The sequence below is a fragment of the Macrosteles quadrilineatus genome, unplaced genomic scaffold (genome assembly GCF_028750875.1).
Source record: "Macrosteles quadrilineatus isolate MER2022 unplaced genomic scaffold, UCM_ALF_1.0 Scaffold_1__1_contigs__length_201487025, whole genome shotgun sequence".
Lineage (NCBI taxonomy): Eukaryota > Metazoa > Arthropoda > Insecta > Hemiptera > Cicadellidae > Macrosteles > Macrosteles quadrilineatus.
In genome coordinates, this window is record NW_026542594.1 from 59,435,530 (window position 1) to 59,461,008 (window position 25,479).

General features: G+C 37.6%; 1 protein-coding gene across 1 annotated transcript in view; it reads left to right on the plus strand.

Annotated features, from left to right (window-relative positions):
• The window catches only part of LOC128983226 (tolloid-like protein 2), an 83,846-nt gene that overhangs the window by 19,882 nt on the left and 38,485 nt on the right, over positions 1-25,479 (plus strand). The window contains exons 2-5 of the mRNA XM_054402448.1: positions 3,191-3,713; positions 17,055-17,330; positions 17,434-17,612; positions 17,983-18,089. Coding sequence (XP_054258423.1) covers positions 3,191-3,713; positions 17,055-17,330; positions 17,434-17,612; positions 17,983-18,089 — 1,085 coding nt within the window. The remainder of the gene's footprint in view (positions 1-3,190; positions 3,714-17,054; positions 17,331-17,433; positions 17,613-17,982; positions 18,090-25,479) is intronic.

A 25,479-nucleotide genomic window follows, 5' to 3' on the forward strand; every position in this document is an offset into this window, starting at 1 on the left:
TGGGTCTGGTTCGGTTCCAGTCGTGGTCGGGGCCCTAGCAAAATGGCATCTGGGTCTGGTTCGGTTCCAGTCGTGGTCGGGGCCCTAGCAAAATGGCATCTGGGTCTGGTTCGGTTCCAGTCGTGGTCGGGGCCCTAGCAAAATGGCATCTGGGTCTGGTTTGATTGGAGTCGAACCAGTAACCTTCAGATTTGAAGTCTAACACTATTACTAAACCTCTTAGCCACCCAGACAATTAAGTAGTCAAATGTTTTTAAAGCTACTTACAAACAAATTACCACACACTTATCAACCTTAAATTAACTTTAATCAAACTTAAATTGAGGCAAACTCTTACATTTTCAACATGGAAACACGTAGTATATAACCACGGGGCAACCTTTTTTTAAACAATTTACATACATTTTAAATCCAATAAGTTTTCAGCAACATTGTTGATCTGTAGGAAATGTGATTAAATGAAATCGGGTGAAAATTCCCACTCTTGTTATAAGTAGAGCTACACACCCTCTTCCACCACTAATCTCGTAAGATGGGAGTGGCATGGTCAAACCGTTCCACGTGCTTTCTTTGCAGTACCCGTGAAAACCCCCTAGAAATTCCGTTCACTTACCTCGTAAATTAACAAATCACAAACGAGTTTCCATCCTACATATGCCCAATATAGCTCCTCTACATGGTCAAACTCTATGTACTGAATCGATTCATTGTCTAATCGTCATAAAAAAACAAGTTAATATTTAACCTTTACTTATCGCTGCTTAACGGACGAGGATGAGAATTGGTCGGCTTGCCCCAACTGTGGAATATGTATTGTACGCTTGAGATATGTCTAGACCATATACTTGAGAGAAAGTGACACATAATAATGTACATTGGTCAGAAGTGATCAATAAATGATAACTTTGTACGGCTTCCCGCGTGTAGTTGATACTAATCCCGCTTTAAAGACCATTTTACGCCTAGTGCTATGAATGTATTCAATGAAAGCTTAACACCAATCCGTTGAATAAAACCACCGCGATTCTCATTATAGTTTGGTTTTGAGGATTAAACGTGTCTGGTCGCTGTGTTAATGGTTTTTATGTGTGAAGCGAGTTACTGTATCATGAAAATGCGAACAATACATTACAACTACCTAGTTCAGAAGACACGATTTTAGATTGCTAATTTGTAACAACTTACAACGTGATAATACAGGTTGTTATTCTTACAGTTATGTACTTAGCCCTTAAGCCGGCAAATATTTTAGCTAGATACTTTAAATAAAAATACCATTTTTCAAAAGAGAATTCAGTGTGGAATCTACATGTGGCACGATTTAATTAGACATATATTTATCATTGTTAATTAAGTGAGCGTATTATCGGTTCAAATGGTTAGTTGTCTAACAACTGAATCAATATGAGTGTCTTTCTCATATCACTCATATATGACAGTATCCTGCTGAGCTGTGATTTCTATTAGAAAGAGTGTCAGATAGTTGTTCAGTAGGGATTCAAATGGTTTGTTTTCTATCAACTGAATCAGTATGATTGTCTGTCTCCTGTCATTCATATACGACAGTTTACTTCTGTGCTGTGATTCCTATTGGAGCATGTGTCAGCGAGTTGTTTAGTAGGTATTCAAATGGTAAGTTTTCTAAATTCATATATGACAGTTTACTTCTGTGCTGTGATTCCCATTGGAGCGTGTGTCAGCGAGTTGTTTAGTAGGTATTCAAATGGTTAGTTTTCTAAATTTATATATGACAGTTTCCTGCTGCGCTGCGATTCCTATTGGAGCGTGTGTCAGCAAGTTGTTTAGTATGTTTTCAAATGGTTAGTTTTCTAAATTTATATACGACAGTTTCCTGCTGCGCTGCGATTCCCATTGGAGCGTGTGTCAGCAAGTTGTTTAGTATGTTTTCAAATGGTTAGTTTTCTAAATTTATATATGACAGTTTCCTGCTGCGCTGCGATTCCTATTGGAGGTGTGTCAGCAAGTTGTTTAGTATGTTTTCAAATGGTTAGTTTTCTAAATTTATATATGACAGTTTCCTGCTGCGCTGTGATTCCTATTGGAGCGTGTGTCAGAGAGTTGTTTAGTATGGACCTAATGGTTAGTTGCCTAACAACTGAATCTACTTGATTGTCTGTCTCCTCCCGCTCATATGACAGTTTCTTCCTGCTGTGTAGTTATGACAAGTAGAATATGTGTCCGTGATAACTATTCAAGCATGCACGGAATGTGTTATCAATAATTCGTGTTTTATTATTAATATTATTTATTATTGCACACATAACCTTCTGAAAATAAAAAAAAAATTATTAAAAATGCCTCCCCTATCGGTCGGGTATGAGTATTGTTATTCAAACGAAATATTAGTATGCTGAGATGGGATCAAATCTATTTTTTTTTTTTTTTTTTTTTTTTTAAGAGTGTGCTTTTGGTTATGTGATATGTGTAGCTCTGATAACGCTTCTTTCTGATTTTTATTCTATCAGTCTTGGATTGGATTAGATCTGAGGATGACCTCCAGTGTACATGTACATGTATTCAGTGGCGGTTTCAGGTCCTCATCAAGAAGGGGGCTACTTGGAAGTTCTGGGGTGTGGATCTCCACTGTAAGAAAGGAGAGGGGATCTGGATGTCCTCTCTCGGTAAATTTTGTTTTTGAACCCCTCTGGAGACATTCTTAAACCATATTAACATCTAGAACTGTGCCCAAAAACATCCATTACGTGTGTGTATATGATTGCATTTATTTTCCCAGGGAACAATCGGGAGATTTAGCCCCTGTAGCCCCCCCAGAAATAATTCTGTGTTGTAGCTCTATTGTAGACCAAGTTAAAACTAAAGTGTCAGCTGTAACATTTTCTTAAATCATTTCCCAGTTGGATTTATACACGTTGGATTGGGGCAAAATAAAACAACCGAAACGTTTTTTTATTTGATTTGGATGATTTACGTTACAATTTAGCTTATCGTGTTTACGGAATGCCGCTAGGCTTTAAAATAATTCACATATAGGCTATTGTATATATTTGAAACCAAATTTGAATGGCTACTACTAGATATTTGTAACCGAAAAGATAATAGCATTTTCGTGTAACATTAGTATTAGAAAAGGACTGTTCCTAGGGCCTCTCCACCTTAGAGTCATAACGTCCAACCACATTCGCCTGATGCAGAGTTGTTGTTGTTGCAGACGGTTTCCTGGGAGACATCGCGCTGCCCAACGTGAGGTACGAGACTGAGTGGAGTCTGCAGAGAGCCAACAAGAGTTACCAGGAGGAGGTGGAGAAGTACAAGAAAGAAGTGCTTCACGAAGGGCTACAGGTGGAAGAGGAAGGGCTGCCGGGGCTACGTATGAAAAAGGAGAAGGGGTTGTCCGGTAACGGAACAACCGGGGTGTTCCGGGCAGGACAGGAGAGAGCGAGGAATAGGGCGAGGCCTCGGCACAGAAACACGACTGACTTAGCGAAGACGACGACCATCACCACACCGACGTCGACGGCGACGACAGAGACCACGACTAGGAAGTATCAGGGCAAGATACTAGAGACAACCCCCGTGCCTGTTGTGATGACAACGACAGAGACCAGCAAGGCGTCGACGAAACAAAAGACTGGTCATAAGAATAAGAAGATGAGGAGACCGCACAGACAGAGGAACAATAATATGGAGAATAGAAGACGACGGAACAGAAGGAGAAAGAAACAGAAGCAAGGGTGAGTGCTTTTTACAATTATTTCAAATTCACACAGCGTTGGTTTTATTTCTCAAAATCTATATACATATATGTACATAATCTATACTATAATATAGCCTACCAATACATGTATAATCTTATAAATAATATTTAAAAAAAAACTTTGAACAACTTATGACAGCTAACCTTACCATACTACTGGACCGAATTACACACGGATTATACCAAAAGAAAGGTTATCGGTCCTATATGTGCAGGTTTTATTTGTATTTTAAAAATATTTATGTTAATTGGGTCAAAAATGGAAATTAAACTTTTCTTTTGAAGAGACATGTGGATGATTCTATATATTAATAGACAAGCATGTTTCTTGAAAACCTTTTTTCCCAGCTCCTGTGCACCACAGGGAAAATCTATTCATACTGTTAGAAAGATATTTGAACGTAGATGTGCAGAATCTTTTTATAAATTAAAATAAGGCTCAAAAATAAGCACAAAGATGAATTTATAGTTAAAAAATAACATTGGCCTTATGGGTTGCCATGTTGGTGACGAAATAACAACAAAATATAACCAGAAAATCAAAACAAATGGAATAAATTCTAATCGCATGTTTTATTTACAGCGTGGGGTGAAAATGTTTGCACAAGCACAATACATACTTTGGTCGAGTTTTAGACCACGGGGTGAGCTCTTGTATATTTACTAATAACTAGGTGGCGTTCGCAGAAGCATCCACAAAATTGAGCGGAGTCGTCAAGGGTTTATATTATATTGTTTTGGTCATACAGCAGTAATACCAGTCGTTTTTAATGCATGCGTTGAGGGTCTTAAGTAGCAATTTTAGTCTTTAGGAAGTAAAAAAGTTTTTATCCTCTATGGAGTAAAAATAGTTTTTATCCTCTATGGAGTAAAAATCAGCTGTTGGCAACTCAGTTGTAAATTTCTATTATAAACGATTGCATGTATCGAAATATGTATCGATTCGTGCTTCGAAATTATTTTAACCTACAGTTTACAGTCTCTTCCCATAGCGTTTTAGCTTTGCAGATACATTAATCCATTCCCACACTCAACACGCTCACCTTTACTACTTCCTTCACCACCCCTACGTCGTGGACCTATTTCCCTCTCTTCCCATAACATTTTAGGATTGCAGATATATTAATGTAATTGCCAAAGACAGTTCCCACACTCTGCGCTGCAAGCCTTACTACTTCCTTCACCATTTCCTACGCCATAGACTTGTTTCCTTCCCTTCTCATAGCATTTTTGGATTAAAGATACATCAATCTAACTGCAACAGACGGTTTTCACACTATGCTCATACTTTACTACTTTCTAAGCCTTTTTCTACATCGTGGACCTGTTTTCATCACTTTCCATAGCAATTTAGTATTTAAGATACGTTAATCTAATTGCCACAAACATTCCCCACACTCCGCACTGCTAGCCTTTACTACTTCTTTCACCATTTTCTATGTCGTGGGGATGCTTCCATCCCTTCTCATAGCATTTCAGCATTGCAGATACATTAATTTAACTGCTACAAACGGTTTCCAGTTCCCACACTCCACATTGCTCACCTTACAAATTCCTTCACCACTTCATACGTCTCGGACCTTTTCCCTTCCTTCCCATAGCATTTTATGATTGCAGATACCTTAATCTAATCGTCATAAACAGTTCCTATACTCCGGACAATTTGCCTTTACTACTTCCTTCATCACTTCCTACGTCGCGGACCCGTTATCCTCCCTTCCCACAGCATTTTATGATTGCAGATACCTTAATCTAATCGTCATAACAGTTCCCACACTCCGGACTGCTCACCTTTACTACTTCCTTCACCACTTCATACGTCTCGGACCTTTTCCCTTCCTTCCCATAGCATTTTATGATTGCAGATACCTTAATCTAATCGTCATAAACAGTTCCTATACTCCGGACAATTTGCCTTTACTACTTCCTTCATCACTTCCTACGTCGCGGACCCGTTATCCTCCCTTCCCACAGCATTTTATGATTGCAGATACCTTAATCTAATCGTCATAACAGTTCCCACACTCCGGACTGCTCACCTTTACTACTTCCTTCGCCACTTCCTACGCCACGGACCTTTTCCTAACCCTTTCCATAGCATTTTATGATTGCAGATACCTTAATCTTATCGTCATAAACAGTTCCCACACTCTGGACAGCCCGCCTTGACTACTTCCTTCACCACTTCCTACGTGACAGACATGTTTCCCTCCCTTCCCAGAGCATCATAGGATTGCAAATACCTTAAAATAATGGTCATAAGCTGTTCCCACACTCCGGTCAGCTTGCCTTGACTACTTCCTTCATCACTTCCTACGTCGCGGACCCGTTTTGCTCCATAGCATTTTATGATTGCAGATACCTTAATCTAATCGTCATAAACAGTTCCAACACTCCGGACTGCTCGCCTTTACTACTTCCTTCGCCACTTCCTACGTCGCGGACCCGTTATCCTCCCTTCCCATAGCTTTTATGATTGCAGATATCTTCATCTAATCGTCATAAACAGTTCCCACACTCCTGACTGCTCGCCTTTACTACTCTCTTCACCACTTCCTACGTGACGGACATGTTTCCCTTCCTTACCATAGCATCATAGGATTGCAACTACCTATTACCTTATTACCTTATTTACTATAATGGTCATAAGCAGTTCTCACACTCCGGACAGCTTGCCTTGGCTACTTCCTTCATCACTGCCTACGTCGCGGACCCGTTTTCCTCCCTTCCCATAGCATTTTATGATTGCAGATACCTTAATCCTTAATCTAATCGTCATAAACAGTTCCAACACTCCGGACTGCTCGCCTTTACTACTTCCTTCATCACTTCCTACGTCGCGGACCCGTTTTCCTCCCTTCCCATAGCATTTTATGATTGCAGAAACCTTAATCTAATTGTCATAAATAGTTCCCACACTCCGGACAGCTTGCCTTGACTACTTCCTTCATCACTTCCTACGTCGCGGACCCGCTATCCTCCCTTCCCATAGCTTTTATGATTGCAGATATCTTCATCTAATCGTCATAAACAGTTCCAACACTCCGGACTGCTCGCCTTTACTACTTCCTTCGCCACTTCCTACGCCACGGAACTGTTTCCTTCCCTTCCCATAGCATCATAGGATTGCAAATACCTTAATATAATGTCATAAGCAGTTCCCACACTCTGGACAGCTTGCCTTGACTACTTCCTTCATCACTTCCTACGTCGCGGACCCGTTTTCCTCCCTTCCCTTATAATTTTTGGAATGCAGATACCTAAATCCAATCGTCATAAACAGTTTGCACACTCCAGACTGCTCACCTTTACTACTTCCTTCACCACTTCCTACGTCACGGACCTCAAGTTAGTGTCGTCATTTGATTATTTTATGATCCAAACCACCGTTTATGTTCTAATATCTGTGGAATAATGCTATCAGCTATTTATTTATCTACTGCATTTAAAAGTCAACAGCTGATCATATGTCTTTGTTTATGTGTCAAATACTGTTTCCATAAGGATTACATTGAAACTTTGAGACCCAGTGGGGTGGATTCCTGAGAGTTATTTTTAACGCCATATAGATGTTGGCACTCACCGATATGGTCTTTATCACCATCCAAAATTTGAAAACGATCGATTCAGCCGTCTAGGAGGAGCTTGCGTATTACGAAATGCATAAAAGTCGACGTATAAGAGCTTCGCTCGCTTCGCTCGCTCCGCTCAAATATTGGATTTTTCCGAGTTGTTTCGGCTCTTCTACCCGACCGACTTTCATAATAATTCTAGTCTTAAATGAAAGGTATGGACGCACAGATTTGCCATCAAGCGTAGGCATTCATTTACCTGACGTATATTTCGAGTTAAGCACATAAGCAACTTCTTCCCGGTCCATTTCTTATAGGAGTTACATTTAGGTTTTCTTTTCCGAGTTCGATTGGCTTTTTTACCTGACCGATTTTCATAATTTTGGCCTAAAATTTAAGTTATGAAAGTACAGATTGACCATCAAGCGTCAGCATTCATTTATCTACTGTATTACCCGACCAAAAAAACATGTATTAGAATTTTCTTCAATTTTTTATATTCAGTTAAAGATCTATTTCACCAGTTCTAATTACAATATCCTATATGTTTTGGTCTACCTCAGTGAAATATCAGCTTTCATTTGGGCTATTTTGATTATTAAGATCGGACGTACCTGATGCACGCTGCTGAATCACGAATCAAAGATAATTATTTATCTTATTATTTATCTTATATCAATGATACGTAAGTCAATTTTTATTTTATTTTTTTTATATGTCTTTGTCTTAAAATACTCAGAAATAAAGGCTTTCATTCGAGATACTGATCGCTTGAACCAGTTAATTTCAAGATACTGTATTAGGCCTAATCAATAAAAAAACATATTTTATTACCATTATTGTGAATTTTATGTTAACCTGGGCAACTCCAGTTTTTGCTGCTAGTAACATTTAAAATTTAAATAGTTTATCGATTATCTATTTGACAACTCAACAATGTAAATAAGTTTACCTAACCCGCCATGTTAAACTTCCCTATCCCAAGCGTGATGTATACAACTTCCTTACTTCTCGAGTGATGTAAAGTTGAAAAAAACTCACTCGGTGATGTAATGAAACCCATTTAAATAACATTGAGTGGATAACTTAAAAAATATACCTCTATGGAGCCAACGACATTCAACGCTAGAAATCAGCTGTGTGTTTGAATTTTATTGTTATGCTTTGAAGAATTTTCCTAACCTAGCTTTTGTTTGTAAATGAACGTTACTGTTAGAAGATGAGTGAAATTGATAATGAAGCATATTGCTCGTAACCTCCTGAATATTGTCGGGTCAGGTAAAATCGTGTACGTTACACGTTACGCAAGAGCGTGTTTACATCACTTCGGTGAATTATGCAACTCGCCTTCGCTCGTTGCACAACATTCACCTGCGTGATGTAAAAACGCTCTTACTACACTTGTAATGTAAATAGCTATTACACCACACTATGATGTTTTTTGCTGTATTACATACGTTAATTGGTGGCTGAAAGTGGTATTTACTCAGGGGAGGTATAGAAGAGGCTACGATGACATCTGAGGGCTTCTTATTAGCTGAGGGAACGCCATTACCCTAACAAAACGAATGGTAGCCAACGGCCTCGGTGGTCTAACGGTTAGCGTGCCGGGCTGATATACTGTAGGTCCCGGGTTCGAATCCCACTGGTAGCATTAACTTTATGTCCAAGATTTTTTTTATTATCAGCAAGTTTGGTTGGTTTAGTTTGGTTATTACAGTTTAATTTTATTATTAAGTCATTATAAAATTTTAATTGAGCAATTTCTAGTTTTATTTAATAAACAGAATTATTTTTCCGATTACTAAACTTTTGTTATATTATTTCTTTATCAGCAAGTTTGGTTAGTTCGGTTAGGTTATGATAGTTTAATTGTATAATTAAAAAATAATAAAATTGAATTTTAGGCATTTATAATTTTATTTTATGAACAGAATTATTTTTGCGATTAGTAAACCTTCATTGCCAAAGTGCTCTCTACTACAGCGCTGTTCATGGAGGAATTTTGAACTAAATGCCTCATTTGTACCTCCCCTAAGTCAGACCCGCTGAAAGTTACGTTTTGCTGGCCATGCCAGCTGTCATCGTAATTTGGGGACCGAGCAGGTTTTTACATCGCGGGGCCGCAAAATCAGCTGTCCGCTTGCATATTAATTACACAAACAGTATTAATAGCATTGAAATAGAATTGTTTTTTTTTCACCGTTGCCTAGCAACTCTTTATTGGTTATTATTTTTGCTGATTCCTGAAATTACTTAACACATATTACTTAACACATAATTACTTCTTCACATAACCTTAAAGTTGCGTTGACTATCAGTTTTCATTATTATTATTGTGAATAGTAGTAGTGTGGTGAAAAATAGTGTTCGTACCATGGACCGAAAATGGTTTTGCAGCTCTCGATCGATTTATGTTCTTGACTTCGTTTCGAACTTAAAAACTATCTCAAACCGGCAAAACCTCGTTTTCGGCCCTAGGTACGAAATATACTATTTCAGTGTTTCTTATTACATCGCTCATATGGGTATTATCTCTTTACAAAATATACAGGGTGTTTTTTTTAACTTGCATCTTTATTTATGTAAAAACCGCAATAGATAGAAATATGCACTTTGCGGGAATCATCTATTGACGTAGGGGGCCCAATTGTTTTGAATTCAACGTTACATTCACATTCCCCCCTTCCCCCCTGGCCCCAATTTTTTTTTAATAGCAAGGTACCCCTTGTGGCATATCAAATGAAAGAGCATGAAAAAAGAAAATGTTTGGTAAAAAAAATTGAAAATCGGCTCATAAATTTGTAAGATATTTCACCCCCTTTCTCTCCCTACCCTTAACTTAAAATTTTGAAATTGCGAGATATCCCTTGTGACATATCAAATGAAAGAGCACGACAAAAGAAAATGTTTAGTGAAAAACATTTTAAAATGGCTCATAAATTTGTGCGATATCCCCCCTCCCGGGAACTTATTTTTTTTTTATAGCAAGGTACCCCTTGTGACATATCAAATAAAAGAGCATGAAAAAAGAAAATGTTTTGTGAAAAAAATATTTCTATTTAGCTTATAAATTTGTGAGATATTTCACCCCCTTTCTCTCCCTTCCCTTAACTTAAAATTTTGGAATTGCGAGATATCCCTTGTGACATATCAAATGAAAGAGCACGAAAAAAGAACATTTTTAATTAATTGGGATATCTCGCAATTCCAAAATTTTAAGTTAAGGGAAGGGAGAGAAAGGGGGTGAAATAACTCACAAATTTATAAGCTAAATACAAATATTTTTTCACCAAACATTTTCCTTTTTCGTGCTCTTTTATTTGATATGTCACAAGGGGTGCCTTGCTATAAAAAAAAAATTAGTTCCGGAAATTATAAATTATTATTCAACATTTCATTAGTATAATTTTCATTATACGACCTTCCATAAAACTATTACACAAGGTACTCTCTGGTTGAACTTTGTAAGAGCCTTATAAAATAAAACAATAGACCTAATCGACAAATATTAATTTATAGCAGATTGGATTTTTAATAAATGCTCCTGGCTAATGAAACAACTGATCTTAGTCACAGTATCACGATGATTGCTGCTTCCTCCGTAGCGCCAAGTTACAATATCAAGCAGTACTTAGGCTGCTACGGTTGTAACAGTACTTCATTCAAATCCAGCAATACAAAATTGGAACATGTTTCTTAACGTTTACTTGAAACTTACACGCGATCATAATTTATCTTTAGCTAAGTAGTTATATGCAATTACTTTTGCAATTATGTTGATGTATAAAGAGTACAAACAAAGGAATGAATAATTTCATATATTTACTCTTGAAAATACATAAAACATATTAGTTGCTTAGAAAGCATAATGCATATAAAAACCAACGCAATTTATAGGTTTATATTTTTAGCGATTGAAATTCAGTTTGTGATGGAGAGAGATATGGTTGGATTATCTGTGTAGAGGACGTGTCGGATTGCTGTCGTTGAGGTCGTAGTGTCGTGCCACTTCAGGGTATTGGATCCAAGTCCAATATCTCCTCGCCCCCAGCTATCCGCAGATGATGGAAAATACACGCCACCAGTCACCCGTCACCAATCCGTATTTACAGTATTCATGACACTACTTTGTGTGAATAGTAAAAGCTGTCTACTCATAACAACCGTTAGTATTAGTAATAGTAATTTGGTGATAATAACTCTTTTGGGCTTATAATCACCTGAAAAATTGCTGATTAAGTTAATTGTTACCCGTGTACACATCCAGTTTAGTTGAATCCAATTAATGTGACTACAAGCTTAATATCATACATACGTATAAAGCAACAGCACCAATAAGATAATACCCGCAGCAAACCTGCAGACTAAGCGAATTTCCATTTGCCTGATTGGATTTACACTAAAATGTATCGTTAAAAATATCACATTTATTCCCTATTTAAATAAAATTAGTTTAACGAGTACTTAGGTTTGATGCAACAGGGAAGGTATTGATATGTGTTTTTTATTGAAATTTTGATAGCTTAGTAGTATGGAATAATCAAAATTGCCAAATTTGACTAAAATATATCAATAAACAAGCAAACTACAACAGTTGACTTATTCCCCCATAAGAATAACATGGGAATTTTAATTTAACAATTTTTTGAATTTTCTCCCTAATCATTAAGCGCATAATAACGCTTCAATATACTAAATTATTTTTTTAAGGTCTACAAAATGGTTTGAAAAGAAATTGTGAAATTTTGGTGTTTTTGGACTCTAGGGACCTCAAAACGAAAAAATATCTGTCCCGAGTCCAGGTCTTACCATGAGTACTAATCATGAACTGTTTGGGTAGTAGTTTATTCCCTATATGGGAAATTCGCTAAAAAGTATAACTTATTCTTGTAAAAAACAACCGACTTCAAACGCACTATAAATAATCCAGTAAATTTGTTTTTAGATGTTCTCCTAGCGAGAAAGTTGTGAGGTAGCTTTGATTTTTTGTATTTATTATGTGTTTTAGGGTGATGAATTAACGAGTGTGAGTCTGAGGTTTGCTAACAAAAATTTGTGACAAAACTTTGGCAAAATACCCCCACCGCAGCAAACCTGCAGACTAAGCAAATTTCCATTTGCCTAATTGGATTTACACTTAAATATATAATTTAAATTTCACATTTATTCCCTATTTATAACTTAGCACTAGTTTAACGAGTACTTAGGTTTGCTGTGACAGGGTGGGTAAAAAAGTGTTTCAAGTAAAATGTTAAATATTTTAGTATGAAATAAATGCATTTTCCAAATTTGATCAAAATATGTTCACAAAAAAAGCAAACTACAACAAGTTTTGTTTTTCTCCATATGAATAACATAAGAAATTTTAAATTTAAATTTATATGGAATTTTCTCCGTAACTACTACGCGCATGACAACGCTTAAATATACTAAATTGTTTGTTTTTTGAGCCTTACAAAATGGTATTGAAGTAAATTACAAAATTTTATGATTTTAGGGTCAAAAATGGGAAAAATTTATTTTCACCCAATAAAACCTGTTCCCATGGTCCGATCATGCTGGTTCGCTCGTTTAAATTAATGTAGGTTTACACGTTTGTACCAAATTTAATCGAAATCAGATCACTTTTTCACCTTTTCGTTTTCAGGTCCTTAGAGGCCAAAAATACCATCCGTTCAAAAGTAAATCGGACCCGGGTCCAGGTCTTACCACGAGTACTATATGGTAATAGCTTATTCCCTATATGAAAAATTTGCTAAAATGATAAAAATGTGGGGAAATTTTGATTTTTGTAATATTTTGCTTAACTCAGAAACTATCAACTTTATTCGTAAATAATCTATATTATTAAAATTTTGCTAGTTTTTTATTAATATTTGTAATTAATTTTTTTAAATTAAATATTTCAATTGCTACAACTGAATTAAAAAAATGAAATAATTTTAATAAAGTAATCTTTTGTAATAGTCAAGCTCACGTATTTTAAGTCGGCTCTAGGATGAGTTTTGACTCAACATACTCAATATTTAAAGATGATGTCCACCCACATTGCAGGCGATTATCTTTAACTAAAATTTACATTAGGCCTATAATGTTTCATTATTTCTCGGTTAGTTGTATTTAGCTACATGAGAAGTTATGTGTATAGCTATGTCAGGGATACATTTAACTAGGTATGATGTGTATAGCGATGGGAGGGATGTATACAGCGAGACGTTTTGTGTATAGAGATGTATTTAGCTAGGTACGGATGTGTGTAGCGATCTATGTGAAAGATATATGTAGCGAGACGTTATGTGTTGGAGGAAATTATTATCGTGGTGAGGAATATAATAAGCGAGGCGTGATATGTAAAGCGAGATATGATATGTGTAGTATAGATGTGAGGGATATATAGTGCGAGGTATGGTGTGTATGACGGTTTGAGGGTATAAGTAGCGTAGTGTATGTGTATAGCGTGTTGAAGTGTGTAGGTAGCGAGAGGCGATGTGTATACGTAGAGGGCGATGGGGAGGTTTGTTTAGTGGCAGGTGTCGTGTATTTATTTTTGTTTACGTATCTCCATCCCATCAACTGTTGCCGCGGCGTTGTAATGAAAATACCGACTGTCCAATATGTAGCGTCCGTTGTAACAGCCATTTGGAAATGTTTTATAACTTTTCATCTCGAATTTACTTGTGTGGCGTTGTCTTTACATTTCATCACAACCGTTGTTATTATTTAAAATTTATTTTTAAAATACTGTATGTCCGTTTATTTTTGTACGAGAGCATAGGTTTTGGAAATTTTTTTAGGAAATTTCCAACATAGTTGGAAAAATTTACAGTCTGATGAAATAATTCATGACATCTTAAAATATAACATTCTAATGCTTAGAAATTTGGTAACATTATATCGGCCTATGATCTTTGTTATTTTATTTATATTTTACTTAACGTTTAATTAGTAAGTTGGTACCTCTCATAATACCAACGATATGCTGGACGCTCTGTAGAACAATTCCACGTCTCGGCATACCTCATGCGCATTATAGAGGATTACCTCCGGTTCCGCCTCCTCATGTATGATACTACAGAAGGCCCGCGGACGATGAGTGTCACTTCTGGTGCTGCCCAAGGTTCCATACTCGACCTGGACCTCTGGAACATTGCCTACGACTGCCTCTTCGGGTCTGAAATGCCTGATTAAACCGTTTTAGTTGGGTACTCAAATGATATTTCGGATTTAATAGCTGCTCGTAGTGTTGATCTGGCCCAGCTAGAATTAAACCGAGTCATGCAAACTATAAACGCATGGATGGCAGATCACGGTCTCTCACTCGCTCTGAACAAACAGAGATCGGGATTCTGACCAAAAAGCGGATTGACACCATTGTGCCGTTGAGGGTGGATCAAAGTCCAAACCGTTCGTGCTACCAAGTACCTTGGTGTCATGGGGGACACTAAGCTCAGCTGGCGGGACCAGATATTCCGTACTGCGGACAAGGCCGCTTAGGTGATTTCTTCTCTTAGCCGGTTAATGGCCAATGTTGGAGGTCCTCGTTCCAGTTGCAGAAGGCTGTTGATGTCTGCAGTTCAGTATGTACTCCTGTATGATGCAGAAGTGTGGGCAGACGCGCTCAATAAGGAGGCGTATAGGATGCGGCTCGCCAGAGTGCTGAGTCAGGCAGCACTCAGGGTAGCATCCGCCTACCGAACAGTATCTGAACCCGCCATCTTGGTGGTTGCTGGAGTAATCCCCGTCTAACTTTTGGCGTGGAGGGGAAAGCGATTTGTCAGCGACGTGGGGAGAACCATGCAAAAACGGAGGCGCGCAACCGCACCTACCAGCTCTGGCAGGAGAGCTGGGAACAGGAGACGCGGGAACGCTGGACAAGGAGACTGATCCATTAGGATGGACAAAGCCGTGTCACCCGATTACATCTACTGCCCAGACACTCCCGACGACGCGGAGCACGCCTTCTTCCGCTGCCAGCGTTGGGAAGGTTTCTGCCTGGAGGCTCAACAACATGTAGAACAGTTGACGGTGGACACGGTCATTCCGATGATGACGTGAGAGGACAATTGGACCTGTATGTCGCATTTTGTCCAGGGTATTCTCCGCACCAAGAAGCTAGAGCTTGACCACGATGCAGTCTAGGTCGTAAAGAAATTTAATGTCAGAAACGGTGCGAGCCCTGAGGGCTTAGGTCACACGTTTTCAAACAATCCCAGGTCTGTGTCCAACAGAGTAGAGGGGGGGTTTTAGTGAGTTATCCTGATAAGCTCAGGAGTATCTCACTACATACTGGATACCAGTGTGCGTAAAAGCATTACAAAAACATATATTACCTCCTCCTTATTTTACCTCCTCTCCCTAAAAAAAAAAATACCAACGTTAGTTGATCATAATACTTTGTTTGCGAGTTTTAATGCTTTTGGTGAAGTTGTAAACTATCCAGTGGACATCCTAACTTTATTCATGATCAAAGCTCCGAAATCTTCGTAAGCCTCAGACTTTAAAGCGTGTTTTGATAAGTTTTTATTTAATCATGGACTAGTGGTAAAGCCAATCGCATTAATAAAAATGATTGATGTTTAACTGCGGCCTTTGGATGGTTTCCATTTGGATGAGTATTTTGCCCACGCCTTTGAACTTTCAAATTTATTTTTATGAGATTTATATAATTTCTTGTATTGTTTGGTTTGAAAAAGTAAACATTACCTCAATGCTCCATACCAAAAAGGACGAGTGTACCCTCACTAAGATATGTGCTTTTAAAATAGTTTCATCTTTGAAAGTACAAAAAAACATGTATAAAAAATAATGAAACTGATCATAGCTGAAGCTGATTCAGTCAAGCAGTAACATCTTCAAGCAATACAACTATTTTCTTGTAATCTATGAAATCTCATATTGTGCTCAGTTTTAGTAATGTGGAATACATCATAACTGTGACAGAAATATAAACTGGATTGATACTTTAGTAACTATTTTAGCCAATAATGGAATGGATTGAACCTCGTGTTACCATGGTCATCGAGATGGGAGAATGTATGGTATAATAAATAAATCCCTCACAAAGTGTATGGCCAAACCGCGACTGTCACACGAAAGCCGTCAGGTGTCGAGATCACAAAAGCGGGGATGGAACTGTGGCCTATATTGTCGGAAACCAACAGTTGTCATGTTTTGTATTTCTGTTCCACAAAACCATAAACCGGAATCACTGCATATCTACCACATCGGGTGCGGCGAGTTTACATATTATGTACGAATACAGTTCAGATGGTGCAAGTTTTTTCGTCACAAGTTTTGTTTCATCAGTTACTAAATTTATTTTTTTTGTTGGGATAACGTATATTATTAACGATTTCTGGCAACAAAATAACATTATGTTAATAATTAATTAATTGTTGTATTGTTGAAACGTCGAATTGTACCCACGAATACTAGAATGTACCCGATACTTGTATGTATATAACTGCCTCTACAAGTATTATATTTAATGGTCGAGACGACATTTGTACCAATATGATGAGAAACATTTAATTTCTTAATCATTAATGAGTTCATGAATTCATTCAAAATTATTTATAATACGCTGAGGAACGCAAGACAATAATTTACTCATGCTTTATTGATTAGTAAAGTGAAAAATATTTATCTTACGTTGAAAATGGGATATGATAGGTTTTAATTACTGTATAGGGGCTCTTATTAAGATCCATAGTATGACGTACCATGTCTTTTGTCTGTTGCAGGGAGGGTCGACAGAAGACCACGCCGGCGCCGACGGAGGCTCCTAGTCAGCTGATGACGCCACGACGTCGTGTCGCGCGCGCCGCCACCGCTAGGAAGGAACGAGTCTGGGACTACGGCGTCATCCCGTACGAGATTGACGGCAACTTCAGCGGCGCACACAAGGCGCTCTTCAAACAAGCGATGAGGCACTGGGAGAACTTCACTTGCGTCAAGTTTGTGGAGAGAAACGCTCCAGAACACCCCAACTATATAGTGTTCACGGAGCGCCCGTGCGGGTGAGACAAAACAGTAGTTGTAGTTACGTTACAATAGTGCATCTACACTGTGCTTTACACGCTTGAGGACGACGCCGTTACCAGTGTTGTCACCTGTTTGCAGATGCTGCTCGTTCGTGGGCAAGCGCGGCAACGGACCGCAGGCGATCTCCATCGGCAAGAACTGCGACAAGTTCGGCATCGTAGTGCACGAGTTGGGCCACGTGGTCGGGTTCTGGCACGAACACACACGTCCTGACCGCGACAACCACGTACAGATTGTGCGGGACAACATCATGGCAGGTATCATCTTTTCCTTCATACAGCGTTCTTAACGTAAAGGTTAAACTTAGTACAATAAGCTATTTTTGATCCTGAGTCGGACATTTTTTGTTGGTTTGAAACTACCCCCAGCTGTCCTAGATCATTGGACTTGCAATAAATAGCTGAAGATCTGTTGGTCCTTGTTAGGTACAAAGCTAGACAATGCTTTCCACTCCCATGTCCATGCTCATCCTTTTATTCGTTTTGAAATAACTCCTGTAATACTTTGCAATTGCTCGAATTCGAGCAACATGCACACTAGTTTAGGTTTAAATATGACCAGGTGCGTCCTCATCCAAATTAGTAATAGGGATTGTGTGGGTTTTAATTGTGATTAAATTTTTTTTAGGACAAGAGTACAACTTCAACAAACTGACAGAAGATGAGGTTAACTCTCTGGGTCTTCCCTATGACTATGACTCCATCATGCACTATGCCAGAAACACATTCTCTAAGGTAAGGGTTTGTAAGCTGGAGTGTTTAATGTCTGTATTGACTGTGTTTTATTAGTATTCCCGGTTGTATTGTGTACCCTATATATTTTTTTTAACTGAAGGATTCAGTAAAAACAACTTTAAAATATTATGCAGTGTAACCCTAAAAGATAAGACACATTTTGTTTCAGAAATAAGTTCATTGCCGAGGTTGAATCATTATTTTCTAATTTGTTTATTAGAAGATGATTTTGAAAAGATTGTTTGGTAAATGATTCGGGTATGTCTAGCATTAAAAATAAACACATAACCAGCTCGATGACACAAATGAACAGTGTACAAAATGTTTACTGAACATTAATTTGATATAAACTATACATTTTATATATGTACAAGCTGCTATACCCGTGCTTTGCAACGGGAAGAAAATGTGACCTATAGAGCTATTAACGTGGTGCTGATGTGTGTTTTAAAATACAGCAACTCTATGATTTAGTTTGAAAATATAAACTGATTTCAAAGTGTAAACCTACTTTCTTTCAAACCCCTACTTTTGACTTTAATAGATCTCTTAGCACAACATACCTTAGTGTAGCAATAGCATCAATTTATTGCTTCATAATATTGATGCTTTATGAATTACATGTTTCACCATTGCCTTTAATTTTATTCATTCCTCTTCACGTAGCTTACAATATAAATGAAAAAATGAAACTTTGAGCAATACTTTACAAAACGTACACAACCTCACTTTAAAACCAAACATAGCCCTCCTCAATCTACATAAAGCATCACAAACATCTTATTCGAGTAAATAAACAAACATCAGTTCATTGTATTGACCAGCTGTTTCATTAACTAAATTAAATTAAATCATCTAAACCTTAAAAGCATGCCAGGCGTAGCCCTTTGGAAATCAGCCTGTGGGGCAGAGCCCTTAGGAAGTTTGTCCATATAAATACTTTTCGGCAAATCTACACACTCTAAGCTTAATTTTGATGTGCCATAATGTGCCATGCTATATTTTTATTTGGTAAATGGCCTTAACCGTTTACATAAAATTTGATTAATAATATAATAGATTGTAAAATATTTAGTAAATATATTACTGAGTATTTTGTAAATTCTAAAATAGCCTATTGTAAAATTTATTTAAAAAAATATTTTACATTTTAAAATAAGCTAATTAGAATTGTTATACAATGTTTATGGAATTATATGCAAGTGAAAATGTCAATGTATATGTTTATCTAAATTGAAATATTTCCATTATTCACCTTCTATCAAACACACTTTGTTTTAGCGAATTTCCCTATAGGGAAGTAGCTATTACCGTAGGTGGCACGGTAAGACCTAGACTCGGGACCGATTTACTTTTTCATTTTGATGTCCCCAGAGGCCAAAAACACCATTCGTTAAAATTTTTATATATGTATATATATATAAGTCTATATATATATATATATATATATATACAGACTTATATATATCACGTCCGTGAACGCGATAACTTGAGTAATTTTGGTCCGATTTTGATGAAATTTGGTTTAAAGGTGTAAAGCGGGATAAACTTGAATGAGTTCGCGAACCAGCACGATCGGACCATGGGAAAGGGGCTTTACGGGGGGTTTTATGGGGTAAAAATTGGTTTTTCTCACTTTTGACCCTCAAAACACAAAATTTTCCGATTTCTCTTTAGACCTTTTTAAAGAGCTTAGAAAAACAAATAATTTAGTATATAAAAGTATTTTTGTTCAATTATTAGTAACGTAGAAAATTAACAAAATTGTAAATTTCAAATTCCCATGTTATTCTTATGGAGAATATTGTCAAATGTTGTAGTTTGCTTGTTTATGGATATATTTTGATCAAACTTGGCAAATTTATTTATTTTGTACTAAGCTATCAATATTTTACTCAAAAACACACTTTATTAGTTTCCTTGTAGCAGCAAACCTAGGTACTCGTTAAACCTAATGTTATTAAAATATATTTAACTGAAAATCAATTCGGACAAATGGAAATTCGCTTAGTCCTCAGGTTTGCTGCAGCGGGGGTATTATTCTATAGTTTCTATATTTTCTACTTCTCGTGATTAACTGAGCTAAATATTCCTCTACATACCTTCTTGATCTGACAGTTGAGTTTAGAGCAGAGAGCACAGAATCCTCTCTCTGGTTTAGAGCCCAACCGACATTATATCCATAATTAACTGATATCATTAGTAGAGCTATAAACTATGCATTACATTTATTACATTTATTTGCATTGGATATGTTGGCTGAAACATATCCAAACTGAATAAATTACAAAAGTGTTATTGTTCATACTATATTATGAACAGGTTACAATTTAGTTTATTTTTCAAGCCATTAGATGTTAAAAACAGCTCAAAGCCTTTATTAAATAATTATTTTTTTAACTCATACATAAAAGTATTTACGGTATTATGTTTTTTGGTGGTATAATATGATTGGTTAATTTGGTGTTTTCAGAAACATCGTGCTGAACGGGGCCGTAGCTTGATTTATAGAAATTGAGTTGATGGAACTGCAATGTATGGGGAATTATTGACGAAATTAACCATAGTACATGGGGACCAAGCTTTGCTCGGGGAAATCATTAGTGTACTCTGAAAGCAGTTTAGTATTGCAGATACATTAATCCACTCCCAAACTCCACACTGCTCACCTTCACTACTTCCTTCACCACTCCCTACGTCGTGGACCTGTTTGCCCTCCTTCCCTATACTATTTTAGAATTGCAAATACATAAATGCCACAGACAGTTCCCACACTCTGCACTGCTAGCCTTACTACATACTTCACCATTTCCTACGTCATGGACCTGTTTTCCTCCCTTCTCATAGCATTTTAGGATTGTAGATACCTTAATCTAATCCCCATTAGTTCCCACACTCCAGACTGCTCACCTTTACTACTTCTTTCACCACTTCCTACGACGCGGACCTGATTCCTTCCCTTCCCATAGCATTTTAGGATTGTATATGCCTTAATCTAATCGTCATAAACAGTTCCCACACTCCGTACAGCACACCTTGACTACTTCCCTCACCACTTCCTACGTAGCGGACCTGTTTTCCTCCCTTCCCACGGCATTTTAGGTTTGTAGATTCCTTAATCTAATCGTCATTAACAGTTCCCAAACTCCGGACAGCTCGCCTTTACTTCCTATGTCGTGGACCTGCTTTCCTCCCTTCCCATTGCATTTTAAGATTGCAGATTCCTTAATATAATCGTCATATACAGTTTCCACACTCAGGACTGCTCGCCTTTACTACTTCCTTTACCACTTCCTACGTCGCGGACCTGTTTCCCTCCCTTCCCGCAGCATTTTAGGATTGCAGATACCTTAATCTTATTGGCATTAACAGTTCCCTCAATCCGGACTGCTTGTCTTTATTATAATCATAGATAAAAAAAGTCCTGCTACAATGTATCGAGTAATCTTCAGTATAATCTTTGCTCAATAGTAACAACTGATGTTTTTCCTTTTGTACTGTATTTATAATTTGCTAGTATACTGTGGCTAGACAACTAACTTACAAGTATTTTGTTTACTTTTTCCTTGTTAATTCAACCAACATTGTTACTTAGCAACCCATAAGACTAATGTTAAATAAATGTGATTTTCAGTTTAATTTTTCTACGTAATTAGATTTTTGTTGGCAGTTCTAACTGCAGTAAACTCGTTTTTAGTCCAGAAATAAACTACTTACAACATTTGAAGAAAATCATCGGAGCCGTTTTTGAGATCTTTGTGCAAACATACATACAAACATTGCTCGTATTAGATAAAACATGGTCAGATTTGATCATGAAAATAAAAGGTTATTTTATCATATCTATAAAAGGTTCTATCTCTATTCTGAGTCAATGGCTCAAAACTGGATCCAACTGTCTTTTATCATTGCGGTGATCATTAATAAATGATCCCTGGCCTAGAACAGCTTATCTCCAGTCAGTACCAAATCTAGAAAGTACACTTATTATTCAATTATATTCTGCATCAAGTACGCATCTTAGAGTATGTCGCTGTCTCAAAGAATGGATTGAATTACTGAAAAATATAGGACTATAGTAGCAGCGTTCATATACATTGTTAGTTTTGTATGTTGGTTCTAGATATCAGAAAGCCATTCTGAAAAATTCATCTACTAAATATATTTTCTTATGCAAATCCTTAAGCCCCAAGTTTTGATGTTGACACCACGCTATGGCTATGCACTGTAGTGTAACATGTGGGACTCCCTTACCAGGGGTTGATGGTCAGGTGGTGACGAGGTCACTGGGTCATGGGTCAAAACACACACTATAGCAGAGCAGGATTTGGTCCCCCTCTGTCAAGTAAGCCGGATATAGCTGTGCCCCTCTAACACTCTCACACGTGTAGCTCACACACACACTCACACACACCCAATTACAAAACATCCACATGTGCTTCTGAAAGATGGCTAAATTAGTTTGACTATTTTGATAGTGGCAGTCAAATAGTCATATTGTAGAATTTCGATAGCGTGTGGAGTGGACTGTATTTATAAGTTAAGCGGAGTTTTCATTCTTCAAATTAGAACACTGAGATACAATTAACAAATACTTTTAATATTAACAAATAAACTTTCAATGATTTTACAGAACTTTAAAGAGAGATTACAAAAGAGAGAGGGATCTTGAGTCTTGATGTGTTTGTTTTTTTTCAACTAACAAAATTACTAATAAATTATTTCATTGTTAAATCACATATGTTGTTTTAAACATTAAACCAAATTAAAAACCAATGCCACCTGTATTTATTTTTAGTTGATAGAAAGCATTATTATAACAAAGTTAATTATACTGAATATTACTGAACATACCCCCGCCCGTGAACCACTTAGTGGGGTTCACCTAATAATCAAGTATTGAGAAGAAAAAAAAATGTATTTAGAAATGAACATATTATTTACAATAAACTCTTGGTTAACAGTCTTAACTTCTTTTATTACTCATTGATTGGGAGGGGTGAGACTTTAGTTATAGATCTGGAGAGTGTTCCTGTTGAAGTTTTTAATCTTACAACTCGTACAAGACCATCTTGCCCTGGGGAGGTTGAAATGACACGTCCCATTTTCCATGAAAGGGGAGGTTGGTTTGGTTCATGCAATAGGACAAGATCTCCAATTTTCATGTTAGGTTGAGGACTTCTCCATTTCCCTCGTTGTTGCAACGTGTAGAGGTATTCCTTTTGCCATCTTTTCCAAAAACTTTGGGTTAATGCTTGAACAAACTTCCACCTTGACAATCTGTTTGTTGAGACATCATTCCAGTTAGCTTCGGGAAGAGATAAAAGAGGTCCTCCAATCAGAAAATGACCTGGAGTTAAGCAATTAATTTCGCTGGGGTCAGATGAAAGTGGGGTTAAGGGCCGTGAATTTAGAATTGCTTCGATGCGAGTGGTTAGTGTGATGAACTCTTCAAGAGTAAGAATCTGTTCGCCTATGACTCTCCGAAGATGGTGTTTGACACTGCGGACAGTTCTCTCCCAAAGGCCACCTTGGTGTGGAGCTGCGGGGGGTAAGAAATGAAATGTAATGTTGTTTTCCATTGCAAACTTACTAAGAGCTTCTTGAGTTTCTTTCTGGACGAAGAAATTCTTAACAATCTTTTGAACTTCATTAGCGGCACCTACATAATTTGTTCCGCAGTCCGAGTAGATGTTGCTACACAACCCTCGTCGAGAGACAAATCTCGTCAATGCTGCTAGGTAAGCTTCGGAACTGAGATCTGTAACAACCTCTAAATGTACAGCCTTGACAGAAAAACAAATGAAGATACAAACGTATCTTCCTTAATTTGCAAGGTTTAACTGAGAATGGGCCTAAAAAGTCCGTCCCGCAGTTGTTGAACACTCTTGAGGGTAGGACTCGTTGTGGAGGAAGATCTCCCATTTTCTGAGTTGTTGTCTTAGGATTGCATTTGAAGCATCGGATGCACTTGTAAACTCTTCTTCGAATAATACTTCGAGCAGATAGGATCCAAAACTTCTGAGATAAAACGGCTTGTAAAAACTGAGGTCCAGCATGCAAGTGTTTCAAATGGTAATGATCAACGATGAGATTGGTGACATGGTTAGTTTTGGGCAATACAATAGGATGCTTTGCAGCGTAGGATACTTGAGAGTGCTTAAGGCGGCCTCCAACACGAATCAATCCATTTTCGTCTAAGAAGGGGGAGAGAGACGCGAGACGAGAGGAACAAGGTTTTCCATCTTTCAATCTAGAAATATCTTCAGAAAAGACAGTTTGCTGAATCATTTTACAGATAGTGATTGTTGCTTTATCAAGCTCTTCAAGCTTTAAAAACCCTGATTCTTTAACCTGGTTTGTAAGGTTATTTTTGAAGCGTAGAACGTAAGCAATGACTCGCTGGAGGGTTGACCAAGATGAAAACCTGTTGAATAAGTCTGGTTTTTTAGTTGTAACCATTATTGGTAAAGGTTCGATCTTACGTTCTGGCAATTGTTCGTCTTGGAGAGGGGTGAAGCGAGGAATAGGCCATGATTCCTGATCCAGAGATAACCAATTGGGACCGTTCCACCATAAACTGTTGTCTTTCATAGAAATGGGAAGGGTTCCTCTACTGGCAATGTCAGCTGGATTACAATGAGTTGAGACATGTTTCCATATGTAAGTAGGAGTAAGTTCTTGAATTTCTGAGACTCGATTTGCAACATAAACTTTTAAGCGGTAGGGTACAGTTTTTATCCATGACAAGACTACAGATGAATCACACCAAGCATGTAATTCGTTGACAAGATAATCTTGAGAGAGTAGAGAGTTGCAATAGTTCAGGAGTTTGGACAAAAGATGGGCACCACACAATTCTAGTCTAGGGATGGAGATCTTCTTAAGAGGAGCTACTCGAGCTTTGGCAATTAACAGATGTACGTTGATTTCTCCGGAAGAACTTACACATCGCAAGTAGACACAAGCTCCGTAACCTGTTTCAGACCCATCACAAAATCCATGTAAACTGATATGAACAGCATCAGCTACGGAAACATATCGAGGTAAGCTAAGTTCACTTAAGAAAGGGAGTTGTTGGAGGAACTTAGACCATTTTTCAGTTAGATCCGGAGGTACAGGCGCATCCCATGATAAACCTAGTGCCCATAAAACTTGTATCAACGCTTTTACCCAAAGAGTGACTGGAGTCAACCAACCGTTTGGATCAAATATTCTGCTAACTGTTCCAAGTATACCTCGTTTAGTGGGAGGTGTATCTGGGATATTCAACTGATAAGAGAAAGTGTCTGAGTTAGGTGACCATTTTATACCTAGTACCTTGAAATAAGGTTGATCTGAGGAGTTGAAATATAGAGGAGTTTCTTTGTAAGAGTCGGGGAGAGTTTCC